Source organism: Oncorhynchus mykiss, chromosome 2 (assembly GCF_057628025.1).
Source record: "Oncorhynchus mykiss isolate SJ-2025 chromosome 2, ASM5762802v1, whole genome shotgun sequence".
Lineage (NCBI taxonomy): Eukaryota > Metazoa > Chordata > Actinopteri > Salmoniformes > Salmonidae > Oncorhynchus > Oncorhynchus mykiss.
The window spans coordinates 103,587,756-103,605,976 of NC_143023.1; the positions used below are offsets into that span (position 1 = coordinate 103,587,756).

Here is an 18,221-nt window from a genome sequence, read left to right on the forward strand (position 1 = left end):
AAGAATCCGACAAGGACAGGAGCAGAAACAGAGAGAGATATAGGGACCTAATCAGAGGGAAAAAAGGGAACAGGTGGGGAACGGGGTGAATGGGTAGTTAGAGGAGACAAGGGACAGCTGGGGGAAAGCGGGGGAGAAAAGGTAACCTAACACGACCAGCAGAGGGAGACAGGGTGAAGGGAAAGGACAGAGACAAGACAACATGACAGTACATGACAGTACCCCCCCACTCACCGAGCGCCTCCTGGCGCACTCGAGGAGGAAACCTGGCGGCAACGGAGGAAATCATCAATCAGCGCACGGTCCAGCACGTCCCGAGAGGGAACCCAACTCCTCTCCTCAGGACCGTACCCCTCCCAGTCAACTAGGTACTGATGACCACGGCCCCGAGGACGCATGTCCAAGATCTTACGGACCCTGTAGATAGGTGCGCCCTCGACAAGGATGGGGGGGGGGGGGGAAGACGAGCGGGGGCGCGAAGAACGGGCTTAACACAGGAGACATGGAAGACCGGGTGGACGCGACGAAGATATCGCGGAAGAAGAAGTCGCACTGCGACAGGATTAATGACCTGAGAGATACGGAATGGACCAATGAACCGCGGGGTCAACTTGCGAGAAGCCGTCTTAAGGGAAAGGTTCTGAGTGGAGAGCCAAACTCTCTGACCGCGACAATACCTAGGGCTCTTAGTTCTACGCTTATTAGCAGCTCTCACAGTCTGCGCCCTATAACGGCAAAGTGCAGACCTGACCCTCTTCCAGGTGCGCTCGCAACGTTGGACAAAAGCCTGAGCGGAGGGGACGCTGGACTCGGCGAACTGAGATGAGAACAACGGAGGCTGGTACCCGAGGCTACTCTGAAAAGGAGATAGCCCGGTCGCAGACGAAGGAAGCGAGTTGTGGGCGTATTCTGCCCAGGGGAGCTGTTCTGACCAAGACGCAGGGTTGCGAAAAGAAAGACTGCGTAAGATGCGACCAATAGTCTGATTGGCCCGTTCTGCTTGACCGTTAGACTGGGGGTGAAAGCCGGAAGAGAGACTGACGGAAGCCCCAATCAAACGGCAAAACTCCCTCCAAAATTGAGACGTGAATTGCGGACCTCTGTCCGAAACGACGTCTGACGGAAGGCCATGAATTCTGAAAACATTCTCGATGATGATTTGTGCCGTCTCTTTAGCAGAAGGAAGCTTAGCAAGGGGAATGAAATGAGCCGCCTTAGAGAACCTATCGACAACCGTAAGAATAACAGTCTTCCCCGCTGACGAAGGCAGTCCGGTGACAAAATCTAAGGCGATGTGAGACCACGGTCGAGAGGGAATAGGAAGCGGCCTGAGACGGCCGGCAGGAGGAGAGTTACCGGACTTAGTCTGCGCGCAGACCGAACAAGCAGCCACGAAACGACGCGTGTCATGCTCCCGGGTGGGCCACCAGAAACGCTGGCGAATGGAAGCAAGCGTACCCCGAACGCCAGGGTGGCCGGCTAACTTGGCAGAGTGAGCCCACTGAAGAACGGCCAGACGAGTAGGAACGGGAACGAAAAGAAGGTTCCTAGGACAAGCGCGCGGCGACGGAGTTTGAGTGAGTGCTTGCTTTACCTGCCTCTCAATTCCCCAGACAGTCAACCCGACAACACGCCCCTCAGGGAGAATCCCCTCGGGGTCAGTGGAGGCTACTGAAGAACTGAAGAGACGAGACAAAGCATCAGGCTTGGTGTTCTTAGAGCCCGGACGATAAGAAATCACGAACTCGAAACGAGCGAAAAACAGCGCCCAACGCGCCTGACGCGCATTAAGTCGTTTGGCAGAACGGATGTACTCAAGGTTCCTATGGTCAGTCCAAACGACAAAAGGAACGGTCGCCCCCTCCAACCACTGTCGCCATTCGCCTAGGGCTAACCGGATGGCGAGCAGTTCGCGGTTACCCACATCATAGTTACGTTCCGACGGCGACAGGCGATGAGAAAAATACGCGCATGGGTGGACCTTGTCGTCAGAGAGGGAGCGCTGAGAAAGGATGGCTCCCACTCCCACCTCTGACGCGTCAACCTCGACAACGAACTGTCTAGAGACGTCAGGTGTAACAAGGATAGGAGCGGATGTAAAACGATTCTTGAGGAGATCAAAAGCTCCCTGGGCGGAAACGGACCACTTAAAGCACGTCTTGACAGAAGTAAGGGCTGTGAGAGGAGCTGCCACCTGACCGAAATTACGGATGAAACGACGATAGAAGTTCGCGAAGCCGAGAAAGCGCTGCAGCTCGACGCGTGACTTAGGGACGGGCCAATCAATGACAGCTTGGACCTTAGCGGGATCCATCTTAATGCCTTCAGCGGAAATAACAGAACCGAGAAATGTGACGGAGGAGGCATGAAAAGTGCACTTCTCAGCCTTCACAAAAAGACAATTCTCTAAAAGGCGCTGGAGGACACGTCGAACGTGCTGAACATGAATCTGGAGTGACGGTGAAAAAATCAGGATATCGTCAAGGTAAACGAAAACAAAGATGTTCAGCATGTCTCTCAGGACATCATTGACTAATGCCTGAAAGACAGCTGGAGCGTTAGCGAGGCCGAAAGGAAGAACCCGGTATTCAAAGTGCCCTAACGGAGTGTTAAACGCCGTCTTCCACTCGTCCCCCTCCCTGATGCGCACGAGATGGTAAGCGTTACGAAGGTCCAACTTAGTGAAAAACCTGGCTCCCTGCAGGATCTCGAAGGCTGAAGACATAAGAGGAAGCGGATAACGATTCTTCACTGTTATGTCATTCAGCCCTCGATAATCTATGCAGGGGCGCAGAGACCCGTCCTTCTTCTTGACAAAAAAAAACCCCGCTCCGGCGGGAGAGGAGGAGGGGACTATGGTACCGGCGTCAAGAGCTACAGACAAATAATCTTCGAGAGCCTTACGTTCGGGAGCCGACAGAGAGTATAGTCTACCCCGGGGGGGGGTGGTTCCCGGAAGGAGATCAATACTACAATCATACGACCGGTGTGGAGGAAGAGAGGTGGCCCTGGACCGACTGAACACCGTGCGCAGATCGTGATATTCCTCCGGCACCCCTGTCAAATCACCAGGCTCCTCCTGTGAAGAAGAGACAGAGGAAACAGGAGGGATAGCAGACATTAAACATTTCACATGACAAGAGACGTTCCAGGAGAGGATAGAATTACTAGACCAATTAATGGAAGGATTATGACAAACTAGCCAGGGATGGCCCAAAACAACAGGTGTAAAAGGTGAACGAAAAATTAAAAAAGAAATGGTTTCACTATGATTACCAGAAACAGTGAGGGTTAAAGGTAGCGTCTCACGCTGAATCCTGGGGAGAGGACTACCATCCAGGGCGAACAAGGCCGTGGGCTCCTTTAACTGTCTGAGAGGAATGTCATGTTCCCGAGCCCAGGTCTCGTCCATAAAACAGCCCTCCGCCCCAGAGTCTATTAAGGCACTGCAGGAAGCTGACGAACCGGTCCAGCGTAGATGGACCGACAAGGTAGTGCAGGATCTTGAAGGAGAGACAGGAGTAGTAGCGCTCACCAGTAGCCCTCCGCTTACTGACGAGCTCTGGCCTTTTACTGGACATGAAGTGACAAAATGACCAGCGGAACCGCAATAGAGACAGAGGCGGTTGGTGATTCTCCGTTCCCTCTCCTCAGTCGAGATGCGGATACCTCCCAGCTGCATGGGCTCAGCACCCGAGCCGGCAGAGGAAGATGGTAGTGATGCGGAGAGGGAGGCGACGGAGAGCGCGAGCTCCTTTCCACGAGCTCGGTGACGAAGATCAACCCGTCTCTCAATGCGAATAGCGAGTTCAATCAAGGAATCCACGCTGGAAGGAACCTCCCGGGAGAGAATCTCATCCTTTACCTCTGCGCGGAAACCCTCCAGAAGACGAGCGAGCAAGGCCGGCTCGTTCCAGCCACTGGAGACAGCAAGAGTGCGAAACTCAATAGAGTAGTCTGTTATGGATCGATTGCCTTGACATAGGGAAGACAGGGCCCTGGAAGCCTCCTCCCCAAAAACAGATCGATCAAAAACCCGTATCATCTCCTCCTTAAAGTCTTGATACTGGTTAGTACACTCAGCCCTTGCCTCCCAGATTGCCGTGCCCCACTCACGAGCCCGTCCAATAAGGAGAGATATGACGTAGGCGACACGAGCAGTGCTCCTGGAGTAAGTGTTGGGCTGGAGAGAAAACACAATATCACACTGGGTGAGGAACGAGCGGCATTCAGTGGGCTCCCCAGAGTAACACGGCGGGTTATTGATTCTGGGCTCCGGAGATTCGAAAGCCCTGGAAGTGGCCGGTGGATCGAGGCGGAGATGGTGAACCTGTTCTGTGAGGTTGGAGACTTGGGTGGCCAGGGTCTCAACGGCATGTCGAGCAGCAGACAATTCCTGCTTGTGTCTGCCTAGCATCGCTCCCTGGATCTCGACGGCTGAGTGGAGAGGGTCCGAAGTCGCTGGGTCCATTCTTGGTCGGATTCTTCTGTTACGGTGCGTGAATGAGGACCCAAAAGCGAATCAACTTAAACAGAGCTTCTTTAATTACCAAACATAGGTAGGCTCAGATGGACCGGCAGATTCCGACAGGACAGGACAAGGTTACAGCAAACATGACGACAGTCTGGTTCAGGCATGAATGACACAAACAAACAAGAATCCGACAAGGACAGGAGCAGAAACAGAGAGAGATATAGGGACCTAATCAGAGGGAAAAAAGGGAACAGGTGGGGAACGGGGTGAATGGGTAGTTAGAGGAGACAAGGGACAGCTGGGGGAAAGCGGGGGAGAAAAGGTAACCTAACACGACCAGCAGAGGGAGACAGGGTGAAGGGAAAGGACAGAGACAAGACAACATGACAGTACATGACAAAGAAGGAGAGATGGTTTGTGATGAGTTGTTCTGCAGAGTGAAGGAAAAGCAGCCAGAGAGTGCTCGGCATATGTGGGAACTCCTTCAAGACTGTTGGAAATATCATGGTAATATCGTCTGATATTATCCTCAGTAAATTTCTATCCAAGTTGTCAGACCCCTGTGGATTGTCATTGTTGATAGACAACAATAATTTCACCTCTTCCACACTTACTTTACGGAATTCAAAATTACAATAATTTATAATTTTTTTTCATAATTTGGTCAGATATACTTGGATGAGTAGTGTCAATAAATGTTACACCCACAGAGCTGCAATAGTCTCGTAGCCAGGTTGTCACGTTCTGACCTTTGTTCCTTTGTTATGTCTTTGTTTTAGTATGGTCAGGGCATGAGTTGGGTGGGTTGTCTATGTTCGTTTTTCTATAATTTGGGATTTCTGTGTTCGGCCTAGTATGGTTCTCAATCAGAGGCAGCTGTCAATCGTTGTCCCTGATTGAGAATCATACTTAGGTAGCCTGGTTTCACTTTTGAGTTGTTGGTGTTTGTCTTCCGTGTCAGTGCTTGTTGCCACACGGGACTGTTTCGTTTATTCACGTTTATTGTTTTGTTCCAGTGTTCTGTTGTGTTTTGATGAAACATTATGGACACTTACCACGCTGCGCATTGGTCCTCCGATCCTTCTCGCTACTCCTCCTCAGAAGAGGTGTCAGGTAGAGACCCAATCAGTTCTTTAAAATCCATTTTCAGCTGTTCTGAGCTGCCGCTCATAATGTAATTTGACCCCACATGAACCATGACAGTGTTGGAGTCGTGCTTGGTCTTTCAGTCATGGGTGAACATGGAGTACAGAAGGGGACTAAGCACGCACCCCTGAGGGGCCCCCGTGTTGAGGATCAGTGTGGCAGATGTGTTGTTCTTTTTGTCCTCCATCCACTTTAATGTAATTTCCTAAACATTCTAAATGCCCCATTCTGACATCATTACTTCCCACATTCCATTCACTGCAAATGCAACATTTTCACAAATTAGCTATTTTGACCACTTTTCCAACAACTTCAAACCCTTTGTCTAAGTTATGACAACTTTATAATCTTCCCTGCTATTCAAATCTGAAATCGGAACAGAATTATCTGGTACCAATGCAATGTTACAGCTGTGTTAGTAACCGCATCAACAACATTTTCTGTAACTTTTTAGAAAACAGCTGAAATGGACCACTTTCCCAACAAATCAGACAAAAAGTTAGAGGGTGGTATGCTGCAGGCCATAACCCCACAACTTCTGACCACAACAAAACTACTGACCACAAATAATGACCACAAATACTGAACCACACAACTACTCACAAAACAACTGCTGAAAACAACTACAGAACACCAACACAAAACAACTAACCACAACTACTGAACACAACTACTGAACACCAACACAAAACAACTGACCACAACCACTGACCACAACTACTGAACACCAACACAAAACAACTGACCACAACCACTGACCACAACTACTGAACACCACCACAAAACTACTGACCACAACAAACTAACCACACAACTACTAACTAAAACTACTGACCACAACAAACTAACCACACAAGTACTAACCAAAACTACTGACAACAACCACACAACTACTAACCACAAAACAACTGCACCACACAACTTATGACCACAACAACGCAACTACTGACCACAATAACCGACAACACAGCTACTGACCACAACTACTGACGACAACTACTGGCCATAAATACTGACCACAACAACTGCTCTGGTCTAGCTCTGGTCCTGGGTGTAGCTAGCTAGCACTGATCGCACCAGCTCTGGTCTAGCTCTGGTCTGGCATGTAGGTGTAGGTAAGTGAAGAAGTAAAACAACAGTAAAAAGACATTTGAAAATGAGAGTAGCAAGGCTATATACAGACACCGGTTAGTCAGGCTGATTGAGGTAGTATGTACATGTGGGTATGGTTAAAGTGACTATGCATATATGATGAACAGAGAGTAGCAGTAGTGTGAAAAGAGGGGTTGGTGGGTGGTGGGACACAATGCAGATAGCCCAGTTAACCAATGTGCGGGAGCCCTGGTTGGTCGGGCCAATTCAGGTAGTATGTACATGAATGTATAGTTAAAGTGACTATGCATATAAGATAAACAGAGAGGAGCAGCAGCGTAAAAGAGGGGTTGGGGGGGGGCACACAATGCAAATAGTCCAGGTAAATATTTGGTTACCTGTTCAGGAGCCTTATGTCTTGGGGGTAAAAACTGTTGAGAAGCCTTTTTGTCCTAGGCTTGGCACTCCGGTACCTCTTGCCATGCGGTAGTAGAGAGTCTATGGTGTCTATGACTGGGGTGGCTGGGGTCTTTGACAATTTTCAGGGCCTTCCTCTGACACCGCCTGGTGTAGAGGTCCTGGATGGCAGGCAGCTTTGCCCCAGTGATGTACTGGGCAGTACGCCCAGTACCCTCTGACCCATGCCAAATCTTTTTAGTTTCTTGAGGGGGAATAGGCTTTGTCGTGCACGACTGTCTTGGGCAATTGGAGGGCACGACTGTCTTGGTGTGTTTGGACCATTCTTGTTTGTTGTTGATGTGGACACCATGGAATTTGAAGCTCTCAACCTGCTCCACTACAGCCCCGTCGATGAGAATGGGGACATGCTCGGTGCTCCTTTTCCCGTAGTCCACAATCATCTCCTTAGTCTTGGTTACGTTGAGGGATAGGTTGTTATTCTGGCACCACCCGGCCAGGTCTCTGACCTCCTCCCTATAGGCTGTCTCGTCGTTGTCGGTGATCAGGCCTACCACTTGTGTCATCAGCAAACTTAATGATGGTGTTGGAGTCGTGCCTGGCCATGCAGTCGTGGGTGAACAGGGAGTACAGGAAGGGACTGAGCACGTACCCCTGGGGAGCTCCAGTGATGAGGATCAGCGTGGCAGATGTGTTGCTACCTGCCCTCACCACCTGGGGGCGGCCCGTCAGGAAGTCCAGGATCCAGTTGCAGAGGGAGCTGTTTAGTCGCAGATTCCTTAGCTTAGTGTTGAGCTTTGAGGGTACTATGGTGTTGAACGCTGAGCTGTAGTCAATGAATAGCATTCTCACATAGGTGTTCCTTTTGTCCAGGTGGGAAAGGGCAGTGTGGAGTGCAATAGAGATGGCATCATCTGTGGATCTGTTGGGGCAGTATGCAAATTGGAGTGGGTCTAGGGTTTCTTGGATAATGGTGTTGATGTGAGCCATTACCAGCCTTTCAAAGCACTTCATGGCTACGTACGTGAGTGCCACGGGTCTGTAGTCATTTTGGCAGGTTGCCTTTGTGTTCTTGGGCACAGGGACTATGGTGGCCTGCTTGAAGCATATTGATATTACAGACTCAATCAGGGACATGTTGAAAATGTCAGTGAAGACACCTGCCAGTTGGTCAGCACATGCCCGGAGCACACGTCCTGGTAATCCATCTGGCCTTGCAGCCTTGTGAATGCTGACCTGTTTAAAGGTCTTACTCATGTCGGCTACTGAGAGCATGATCACACAGCCGTCCGGAACAGCTGATGCTCTCTTGCATGCCTCAGTGTTGCTTGCCTTGAAGCGAGCATAGAAGTAATTTAGCTCGTCTGGTAGGCTTGTGTCACTGGGCAGCTTTTGGCTGTGCTTCCCTTTGTAGTCTGTAATAGTTTGCAAGCCCTGCCACATCTGACAAGCGTCGGAGCCGGTGTAGTATGATTCAATCTTAGCCCTGTATTGACGCTTTGTCTGTTTCATGGTTTGTCGCAGGGCATAGCGGGATTTCTTGTAAGCTTCTGGGTTAGAGTCCCGCACCTTGAAAGCGGCAGCTCTACCCTTTAGCTCAGTGCGAATGTGGCCTGTAATCCATGGCTCCTGGTTGGGGTATGTACAGTGCCTTGCGAAAGTATTCGGCCCCCTTGAACTTTGCGACCTTTTGCCACATTTCAGGCTTCAAACATAAAGATATAAAACTGTATTTTTTTGTGAAGAATCAACAACAAGTGGGACACAATCATGAAGTGGAACGACATTTATTGGATATTTCAAACTTTTTTAACAAATCAAAAACTGAAAAATTGGGCGTGCATAATTATTCAGCCCCCTTAAGTTAATACTTTGTAGCGCCACCTTTTGCTGCGATTACAGCTGTAAGTCGCTTGGGGTATGTCTCTATCAGTTTTGCACATCGAGAGACTGACATTTTTTCCCATTCCTCCTTGCAAAACAGCTCGAGCTCAGTGAAGTTGGATGGAGAGCATTTGTGAACAGCAGTTTTCAGTTCTTTCCACAGATTCTCGATTGGATTCAGGTCTGGACTTTGACTTGGCCATTCTAACACCTGGATATGTTTATTTTTGAACCATTCCATTGTAGATTTTGCTTTATGTTTTGGATCATTGTCTTGTTGGAAGACAAATCTCCGTCCCAGTCTCAGGTCTTTTGCAGACTCCATCAGGTTTTCTTCCAGAATGGTCCTGTATTTGGCTCCATCCATCTTCCCATCAATTTTAACCATCTTCCCTGTCCCTGCTGAAGAAAAGCAGGCCCAAACCATGATGCTGCCACCACCATGTTTGACAGTGGGGATGGTGTGTTCAGCTGTGTTGCTTTTACGCCAAACATAACGTTTTGCATTGTTGCCAAAAAGTTCAATTTTGGTTTCATCTGACCAGAGCACCTTCTTCCACATGTTTGGTGTGTCTCCCAGGTGGCTTGTGGCAAACTTTAAACAACACTTTTTATGGATATCTTTAAGAAATGGCTTTCTTCTTGCCACTCTTCCATAAAGGCCAGATTTGTGCAATATACAACTGATTGTTGTCCTATGGACAGAGTCTCCCACCTCAGCTGTAGATCTCTGCAGTTCATCCAGAGTGATCATGGGCCTCTTGGCTGCATCTCTGATCAGTCTTCTCCTTGTATGAGCTGAAAGTTTAGAGGGACGGCCAGGTCTTGGTAGATTTGCAGTGGTCTGATACTCCTTCCATTTTAATATTATCGCTTGCACAGTGCTCCTTGGGATGTTTGACCAAACCAAATAGAGACATAAAAAGGATCTCTAAGGTCAGGGCGTGACAGTACCCCCCCACCCACCCCAAAGGTGTGGACTCCGGCCGCAAAACCTGAACCTATAGGGGAGGGTCTGTGTGGGCATTTATCCGCTGTGATGGCTCAGGTGCAGGACGCAGACCCCACTCCACCACTGGCTCTCCCAACTTTGGTGGCACCTCTGGTGCGGGGACCCTCGTCGCCGACCCCGGACTGGGCACCCTCGCTGCCGGCCCCGGACTGGGCACCCTCGCTGCGGGCCCCGGACTGGGCACCCTCGCTGCGGGCCCCGGACTGGAGGCCGTCTCTGGAGGCTCGGGACTGGAGGACGTCGCTGGAGGCTCCGGACTGGAGGACGTCGCTAGAGGCTCCGGGCTGGAGGACGTCGCTGGAGGCTCCGGGCTGGAGGACGTCGCTGGAGGCTCCGGGCTGGAGGACGTCGCTGGAGGCTCCGGGCTGGAGGACGTCGCTGGAGGCTCCGGGCTGGAGGACGTCGCTGGAGGCTCCGGGCTGGAGGACGTCGCTGGAGGCTCCGGGCTGGAGGACGTCGCTGGAGGCTCCGGGCTGGAGGACGTCGCTGGAGGCTTCATGCCATGGATCATCACTTGAGGCTTCTTGCCATGGATCATCACTGGAGGCTTCTTGCCATGGCTCATCACTGGAGGCTTCTTGCCATGGCTCATCACTGGAGGCTTCTTGCCATGGATCATCACTGGAGGCTTTTTGCCGTGGATCATCACTGGAGGCTTTTTGCCGTGGATCATCACTGGAGGCTTTTTGCCGTGGATCATCACTGGAGGCTTCATGCCGTGGATCATCACTGGAGGCTTCATGCCGTGGATCATCACTGGAGGCTTCATGCCGTGGATCATCACTGGAGGCTTCATGCCATGGATCATCACTGGAGGCTTCATGCCATGGATCATCACTGGAGGCTTCATGCCATGGATCATCACTGGAGGCTTCATGCCATGGATCATCACTGGAGACTTCATGCCATGGATCATCACTGGAGGCTTCATGCCATGGATCATCACTGGAGGCTTCATGCCATGGATCATCACTGGAGGCTTCTTGCCATGGCTCATCACTGGAGGCTTCTTGCCATGGCTCATCACTGGAGGCTTCTTGCCATGGCTCATCACTGGAGGCTTCTTGCCATGGATCATCACTGGAGGCTTCTTGCCATGGATCACTGGAGTGGAGAGACACACAGGAGGCCTGGCTCTGGGAGCAGGCACAGGACTCACCAGGCTGGGCAGACATACAGGAGGCTTCTTCCTTGGCCGAGGCACCGGATACACTGGGCCGTGGAGGCGCACTGGCAGTCTTGAGCGCAGAGCTGGCACAACCTGTTCTGGCTGGATGCTCACCCTAGCCCGGCAGATGCGGGGAGCTGGAATGTAGAGCACCGGGCTAAGAACGCGTACTGGAGACACCGTGTGCTCCACCGCATAACATGGTGCCTGACCAGTACGACGCTCGCCGTGCCATGGGGAGTTGGCTCAGGTCTCCAACCTGACTCTGCCACACTCCCCAGTGCCTCTCGGGCTTCCTTGCTAGCCGTGTTCCCTCATAACGCTGCCGCTCTGCTTTAGCTGCTGTGTTACGAATCCCTTTTGGCCCGACAGTCTAGGGGGGATGGTAATGAGACCCGTAACATATCTCATGCAAATTATAGTTGTGACAAAGCAAGTGTGAACGAAATAACCACGACAACTGAAATAATCCCGTCAAACTCAGGGTTTATTTATAAACACACGGTAATGGGGGGAGCAGGAAAAGGGGCTGAGCTGGACCCAAGGAAAGAAACAATAAATATGCAAAAACACCCCTAAGCTAGACTAGCCTACTTTAACAACAGCTAACTAACTAACCAACCAAAAATACAGTGGTTGGTCCGCCCAGTTCTAACTAGTGTATTTAACAAAGTTCACCTACGGGTAGTGTATGCCCATGGGCGACTTGTCTTGGTTTCCCCCTTTTCCCACCAGCAACAAACAAACACCAGAACCAAAACAATACTCACAGGAGATGAAAGTGATTTGGAGGTGCTCAAACAAAAGAGAGGTTAAGACACAGAGCGCGAGTGAAACACAGAGGTCTACAAACATGGCATTTACAAAGAGATTGAGCTCCAGAGCAAACAAATGATGGGGTTTTTAAACCATGGGGAAGGAACTGTGATAGGGTAGGAAACAGGAGGTGTGTCTTCTGATTGAGGATTGATTGTTGACTGATTGGGGAGTGATGATTTTCACCTGTGAGGGGAGAAGGAGAGAAAAGAAACACACACACACAGGATACACACATAGGATAACTGTATCCGTAACATGTTGCCTTCGCCTTCCTCTCTGCTTCTACCTTCTCCCAGGGCAGGCGATCCAGGAGCTCCTCCCACGTTCTTCCTTACCACGCCGCTTGGTCACGTCATCATTCAACTAAAATCATACTTTATTCACACTGAACATTTTTCAAAAGTAAATGGTGCATCTATTTATCTGAAACACACAGCATGATTGACTCAGAGTTGCTTTGTTTTCCTACAAGTGTTATCCACATGATCCTACCTTTTATTCCCATCTCCTGACAGAATATCTCTTTGTCCTATTTTTCTTCTATCAGTTTTCACAGGCAACAACTGTAGTTTAGACATTTTTGGGATGTAACTCAAATCAAATCAAATCAAATCTGCCCACAATCCAAAGTAATAATGTTGACATAGTAGTCTATCAAAGTAATCAGATCAATTATTTTACTAGATTTAACTTTGACTATAATGTATTTAACTGCTTTGCTTTATATAGTAAAGTAAAACTGTACCACAAATACTTTTAATGAGCTTTAGATAGCCCCACAACTTTACTTGTCAAGTTACCATCTAGTTCTCTTTAATGATCTATAAGTCCAGAGAGTTTATTTTTCTCTCATCAGTCTCCATTCACAGCTCTTATTCCGCAGACTTTGGATTTCATTCCTGCTGACTTCCTTCTCAGAGCAGAGTTTAGGTCATGCTGATTTCCTTCTCAGAGCACAAAGACATCATTTATGTACCTCTTCCATGATTGGTGATGATGAGGATGATTTTAGACAGAAAGGGATGAAACGAGGCACAAGAACCGGCAACCCCAAGGTACATCACGTTCTAGTTAGTTGTCAATACATTCTCTGTCCTATATAGTGCACTACTTTTGACCAGGGCCCATCAGGCAAAAGCAGTGCACTATATAGGGAGTTGGGTGCCATTTGGGACGCAGAAAGCTCCATCTGAAACACCCTGGGGGGTAATTATGGTATTATTGTCAAGATTTTGATTGACAGCGCTGCATTCCCTCTAGGGTGATGCCACCTCATGTCTGTTTATACACACACACACACACACACACACACACACACACACACACACACACACACACACACACACACACACACACACACACACACACACACACATCCAGCCTCCCCTCTCCCAAGCTATACGATACCCTATAGCATAACTCTTACCGTTGAACCCCATCAGAAGGGATGCACTTGAATAGAATGGATGTCGATTGATGCTCTAAACTGATGGAAGATATGAACCATCAATAAATACTCTATAAGGAAGCGGCTCTCTTAGTGGCCGGGGACTTTAATGCAGGCAAACTTAAATCAGTTTTAACACATTTTTACCAGCATGTCACATGTGCAACCAGAAAAAAGAAATCCTAGACCACCTTTACTCCACACACAGAGATGCATACAAAGGTCTCCCCCACCCTCCATTTGGTAAATCTGACCATAATTATATCCTCCTGACAAACAAAAACTAAAGCAGGAAGTACCAATGACTGGCTCAATACGGAAGTGGTCAGATGACGCGGATGCTACACTACAGGACTGTTTGGCTAGCACAGACTGGAATATGTTAGAGGATTCATCCAATGGCATTGTGTAGTACACCACCTCAGTCACCGGCCTCATTAATAAGTGCATCGATGACGTCATCCCCACAATGACTGTACGTACATATCCCAACCAGAAGCCATGGATTACAGGCAACATCCGCATCGAGCTAAAAGCTAGAGCTGCCGCTTTCAAGGAGCGGGAGACTAATCCAGATGTTTATAAGAAATCCCACTATGCCCTCAGATGAACTATCAAACAAGCAAAGCGTCAATACAGGATTAAGATTGACTCCTACTACACCGGCTCTGACGCTCGTCGGATGTGGCAGGGCTTGAAAACTATTATGGACTACAAAGGGAAACCCAGACTCGAGCTGCCCAGTGACACGAGCCTACCAGACGAGCTAAATGCCTTTAATGCTCACTTCGAGGCAAGCAACGCTGAAGCATTCACGAGATCACCAGCTGTTCTGGATCACTGTGTGATAACGCTCTTGGTAGCCGATGTGAATAAAAACTTTAAACAGGTCAACATTCACAAAGCCGCTGGGCCAGACGGATTACCAGGACGTGTACTCAAAGAATGCGCGGACCAATTATCAAATGTCTTCACTGACATTGTCAGCCTCTCCCTGACCGAGTCTGTAATAGCTACATGTTTCAAGCAGACCACCATAGTCCCTGTGCCCAAGGAAGCGAAGGTAACCTGTCTAAATGATTACTGCCTCGTAGCACTCACGTCAGTAGCCATGAAGTGCTTTGAAAGGCTGGTCATGGCTCACATCCACACCATCCTCCCGGACACCCTAGACCCACTCCAATTCGCTACCGCCTCAACAGATCCACAGATGACACAATCTCAATCACACTCCACACTGGCCTTTTCCACCTGGACAAAAGGAACACCTATGTGAGAATGCTGTTCATTGACTACAGCTCAGCGTTCAACACCATAGTGCCCACAAAGCTCATCACTAAGCTAAGGACTCTGAGACTAAACACCTCCCTCTGCAACTGGATCCTGGACTTCCTGACGGGTCACCCCCAGATTGTAAGGGTAGGCAACAACACGTCTGCCATGCTGATCCTCAACACTGGGGCCCTTCAGGGGTACATGCTCAGTCCCTTCCTGTACTCCCTGTTCACCCACGACTGAGTGGCCAAACATGACTCCAACACCATCATTAAGATTGCTGACGACACAAGAGTGGTAGGCCTGAGCACCGACAACGATGAGACGGCCTATGGGGATAAGGTAAGGGAACTGGCAGTGTGGTGCCAGGACAACAACCTCTCCCTCAATGTGAGAAAGACAAAGGAGCTGATCGTGGACTACAGGGAAAAGGAGGGCCGAACAGTCCCCCATTAACATCGACTGGGCTGTGGTGGAGCAGGTCGAGAATTTCAAGTTCCTTGGTGTTCACATCACCAACGAACTATCATGGTCCAAACATACCAAGACAGTCGTGAAGAGGGCACAACAAAACCACAACAGCTTCTACCCCCATGCCATAGCACTGCTGAACAATTCATAAAACAATTAATGAACAGATTACCTCAACTAGCCTGTACCCCCGCACGCTGACTCAGTACCGGTGCCCCCTGTGTATAGCCTCGTTATATTTATTGTGTTACTTTTTATTATTACTTTTTATTTTAGCCTACTTAGTAAACATTTTCTTCTTCTTGAACTGCACTGTTGGTTAATAAGGGCCTGTAAGTAAGCATTTCAATTCTAAACTTGTTGTATTCGGCGCATGTGACAAATTAAATTTGATTTGAAATATTGCGAATAAATATTACTTTTTAAACAGTTGGTAATCCACAAAATACCCTTATATAAGTCTGTGTTCCAATAACAGGATGATCTAACATAATTAATATTACTGTAGGCTGTCTATGTTCTATATGTCTAGCCTGCCACTCCCACTGGCTGTCTATGATCTATATGTCTAGCCTGCCACTCCCACTGGCTGTGTTATATTGTTCTATATGTCTAGCCTGTCACTCCCACTGGCTGTCTATGATCTATATGTCTAGCCTGCCACTCCCACTGGCTGTCTATGATCTATATGTCTAGCCTGCCACTCCCACTGGCTGTGTTATATTGTTCTATATGTCTAGCCTGTCACTCCCACTGGCTGTCTATGATCTATATGTCTAGCCTGCCACTCCCACTGGCTGTCTATGATCTATATGTCTAGCCTGCCACTCCCACTGGCTGTCTATGATCTATATGTCTAGACTGTCACTCCCACTGGCTGTGTTATATTGTTCTATATGTCTAGCCTGCCACTCCCACTGTCTGTCTATGATCTATATGTCTAGCCTGCCACTCCCACTGGCTGTCTATGATCTATATGTCTAGCCTGCCACTCCCACTGGCTGTCTATGATCTATATGTCTAGCCTGCCACTCCCACTGGCTGTGTTATATTGTTCTATATGTCTAGCCTGCCACTCCCACTGGCTGTCTATGATCTATATGTCTAGCCTGCCACTCCCACTGGCTGTCTATGATCTATATGTCTAGCCTGCCACTCCCACTGGCTGTGTTATATTGTTCTATATGTCTAGCCTGCCACTCCCACTGGCTGTCTATGATCTATATGTCTAGCCTGCCACTCCCACTGGCTGTGTTATATTGTTCTATATGTCTAGCCTGCCACTCCCACTGGCAGTCTATGATCTATATGTCTAGCCTGCCACTCACACTGGCTGTGTTATATTGTTCTATATGTCTAGCCTGCCCCTCCCACTGGCTGTCTATGATCTATATGTCTAGCCTGCCACTCCCACTGGCTGTCTATGATCTATATGTCTAGCCTGCCACTCCCACTGGCTGTCTATGATCTATATGTCTAGCCTGCCACTCCCACTGGCTGTGTTATATTGTTCTATATGTCTAGCCTGCCACTCCCACTGGCTGTCTATGATCTATATGTCTAGCCTGCCACTCCCACTGGCTGTCTATGATCTATATGTCTAGCCTGCCACTCCCACTGGCTGTGTTATATTGTTCTATATGTCTAGCCTGCCACTCCCACTGGCTGTCTATGATCTATATGTCTAGCCTGCCACTCCCACTGGCTGTGTTATATTGTTCTATATGTCTAGCCTGCCACTCCCACTGGCAGTCTATGATCTATATGTCTAGCCTGCCACTCACACTGGCTGTGTTATATTGTTCTATATGTCTAGCCTGCCCCTCCCACTGGCTGTCTATGATCTATATGTCTAGCCTGCCACTCCCACTGGCTGTCTATGATCTATATGTCTAGCCTGCCACTCCCACTGGCTGTCTATGATCTATATGTCTAGCCTGCCACTCCCACTGGCTGTGTTATATTGTTCTATATGTCTAGCCTGCCACTCCCACTGGCTGTCTATGATCTATATGTCTAGCCTGCCACTCCCACTGGCTGTCCCACTGGCTGTCTATGTTCTATATGTCTAGCCTGCCACTCCCACTGGCTGTCTATGATCTATATGTCTAGCCTGCCACTCCCACTGGCTGTCTATGATCTATATGTCTAGCCTGCCACTCCCACTGGCTGTGTTCTATTGTTCTATATGTCTAGCCTGCCACTCCCATTGGCTGTCTATGATCTATATGTCTAGCCTGCCACTCCCACTGGCTGTGTTATATTGTTCTATATGTCTAGCCTGCCACTCCCACTGGCTGTCTATGATCTATATGTCTAGCCTGCCACTCCCACTGGCTGTCTATGATCTATATGTCTAGCCTGCCACTCCCACTGGCTGTGTTATATTGCTCTATATGTCTAGCCTGCCACTCCCACTGGCTGTCTATGTTCTATGTGTCTTGCCTGCCACTCCCACTGGCTGTCTATGATCTATATGTCTAGCCTGCCACTCCCACTGGCTGTCTATGATCTATATGTCTAGCCTGCCACTCCCACTGGCTGTCTATGATCTATATGTCTAGCCTGCCACTCCCACTGGCTGTCTATGTTCTATGTGTCTAGCCTGCCACTCCTACTGGCTGTCTATGTTCTATATGTCTAGCCTGCCACTTCCACTGGCTGTATATGATCTATATGTCTAGCCTGCCACTCCCACTGGCTGTCTATGATCTATATGTCTAGCCTGCCACTCCCACTGGCTGTCTATGTTCTATATGTCTAGCCTGCCACTTCCACTGGCTGTATATGATCTATATGTCTAGCCTGCCACTCCCACTGGCAGTGTTATACTGTTCTATATGTCTAGCCTGCCACTCCCACTGGCTGTCTATGATCTATATGTCTAGCCTGCCACTCCCACTGGCAGTGTTATATTGTTCTATATGTCTAGCCTGCCACTCCCACTGGCTGTGTTATATTGTTCTATATGTCTAGCCTGCCACTCCCACTGGCAGTGTTATATTGTTCTATATGT

General features: G+C 49.0%; 1 protein-coding gene across 1 annotated transcript; it reads right to left on the reverse strand.

Annotated features, from left to right (window-relative positions):
- Window positions 1-10,014: 10,014 nt before the first annotated feature.
- Window positions 10,015-12,997, reverse strand: LOC149985331 (uncharacterized). The gene is made up of 2 exons (XM_090215686.1): window positions 12,989-12,997; window positions 10,015-11,400 (listed from the first exon to the last, which is right to left on the reverse strand). The coding sequence occupies exons 1-2, from the start codon at window positions 12,995-12,997 to the stop codon at window positions 10,015-10,017; spliced, it is 1,395 nt and encodes a 464-aa protein (XP_090071812.1).
- Window positions 12,998-18,221: the final 5,224 nt, after the last annotated feature.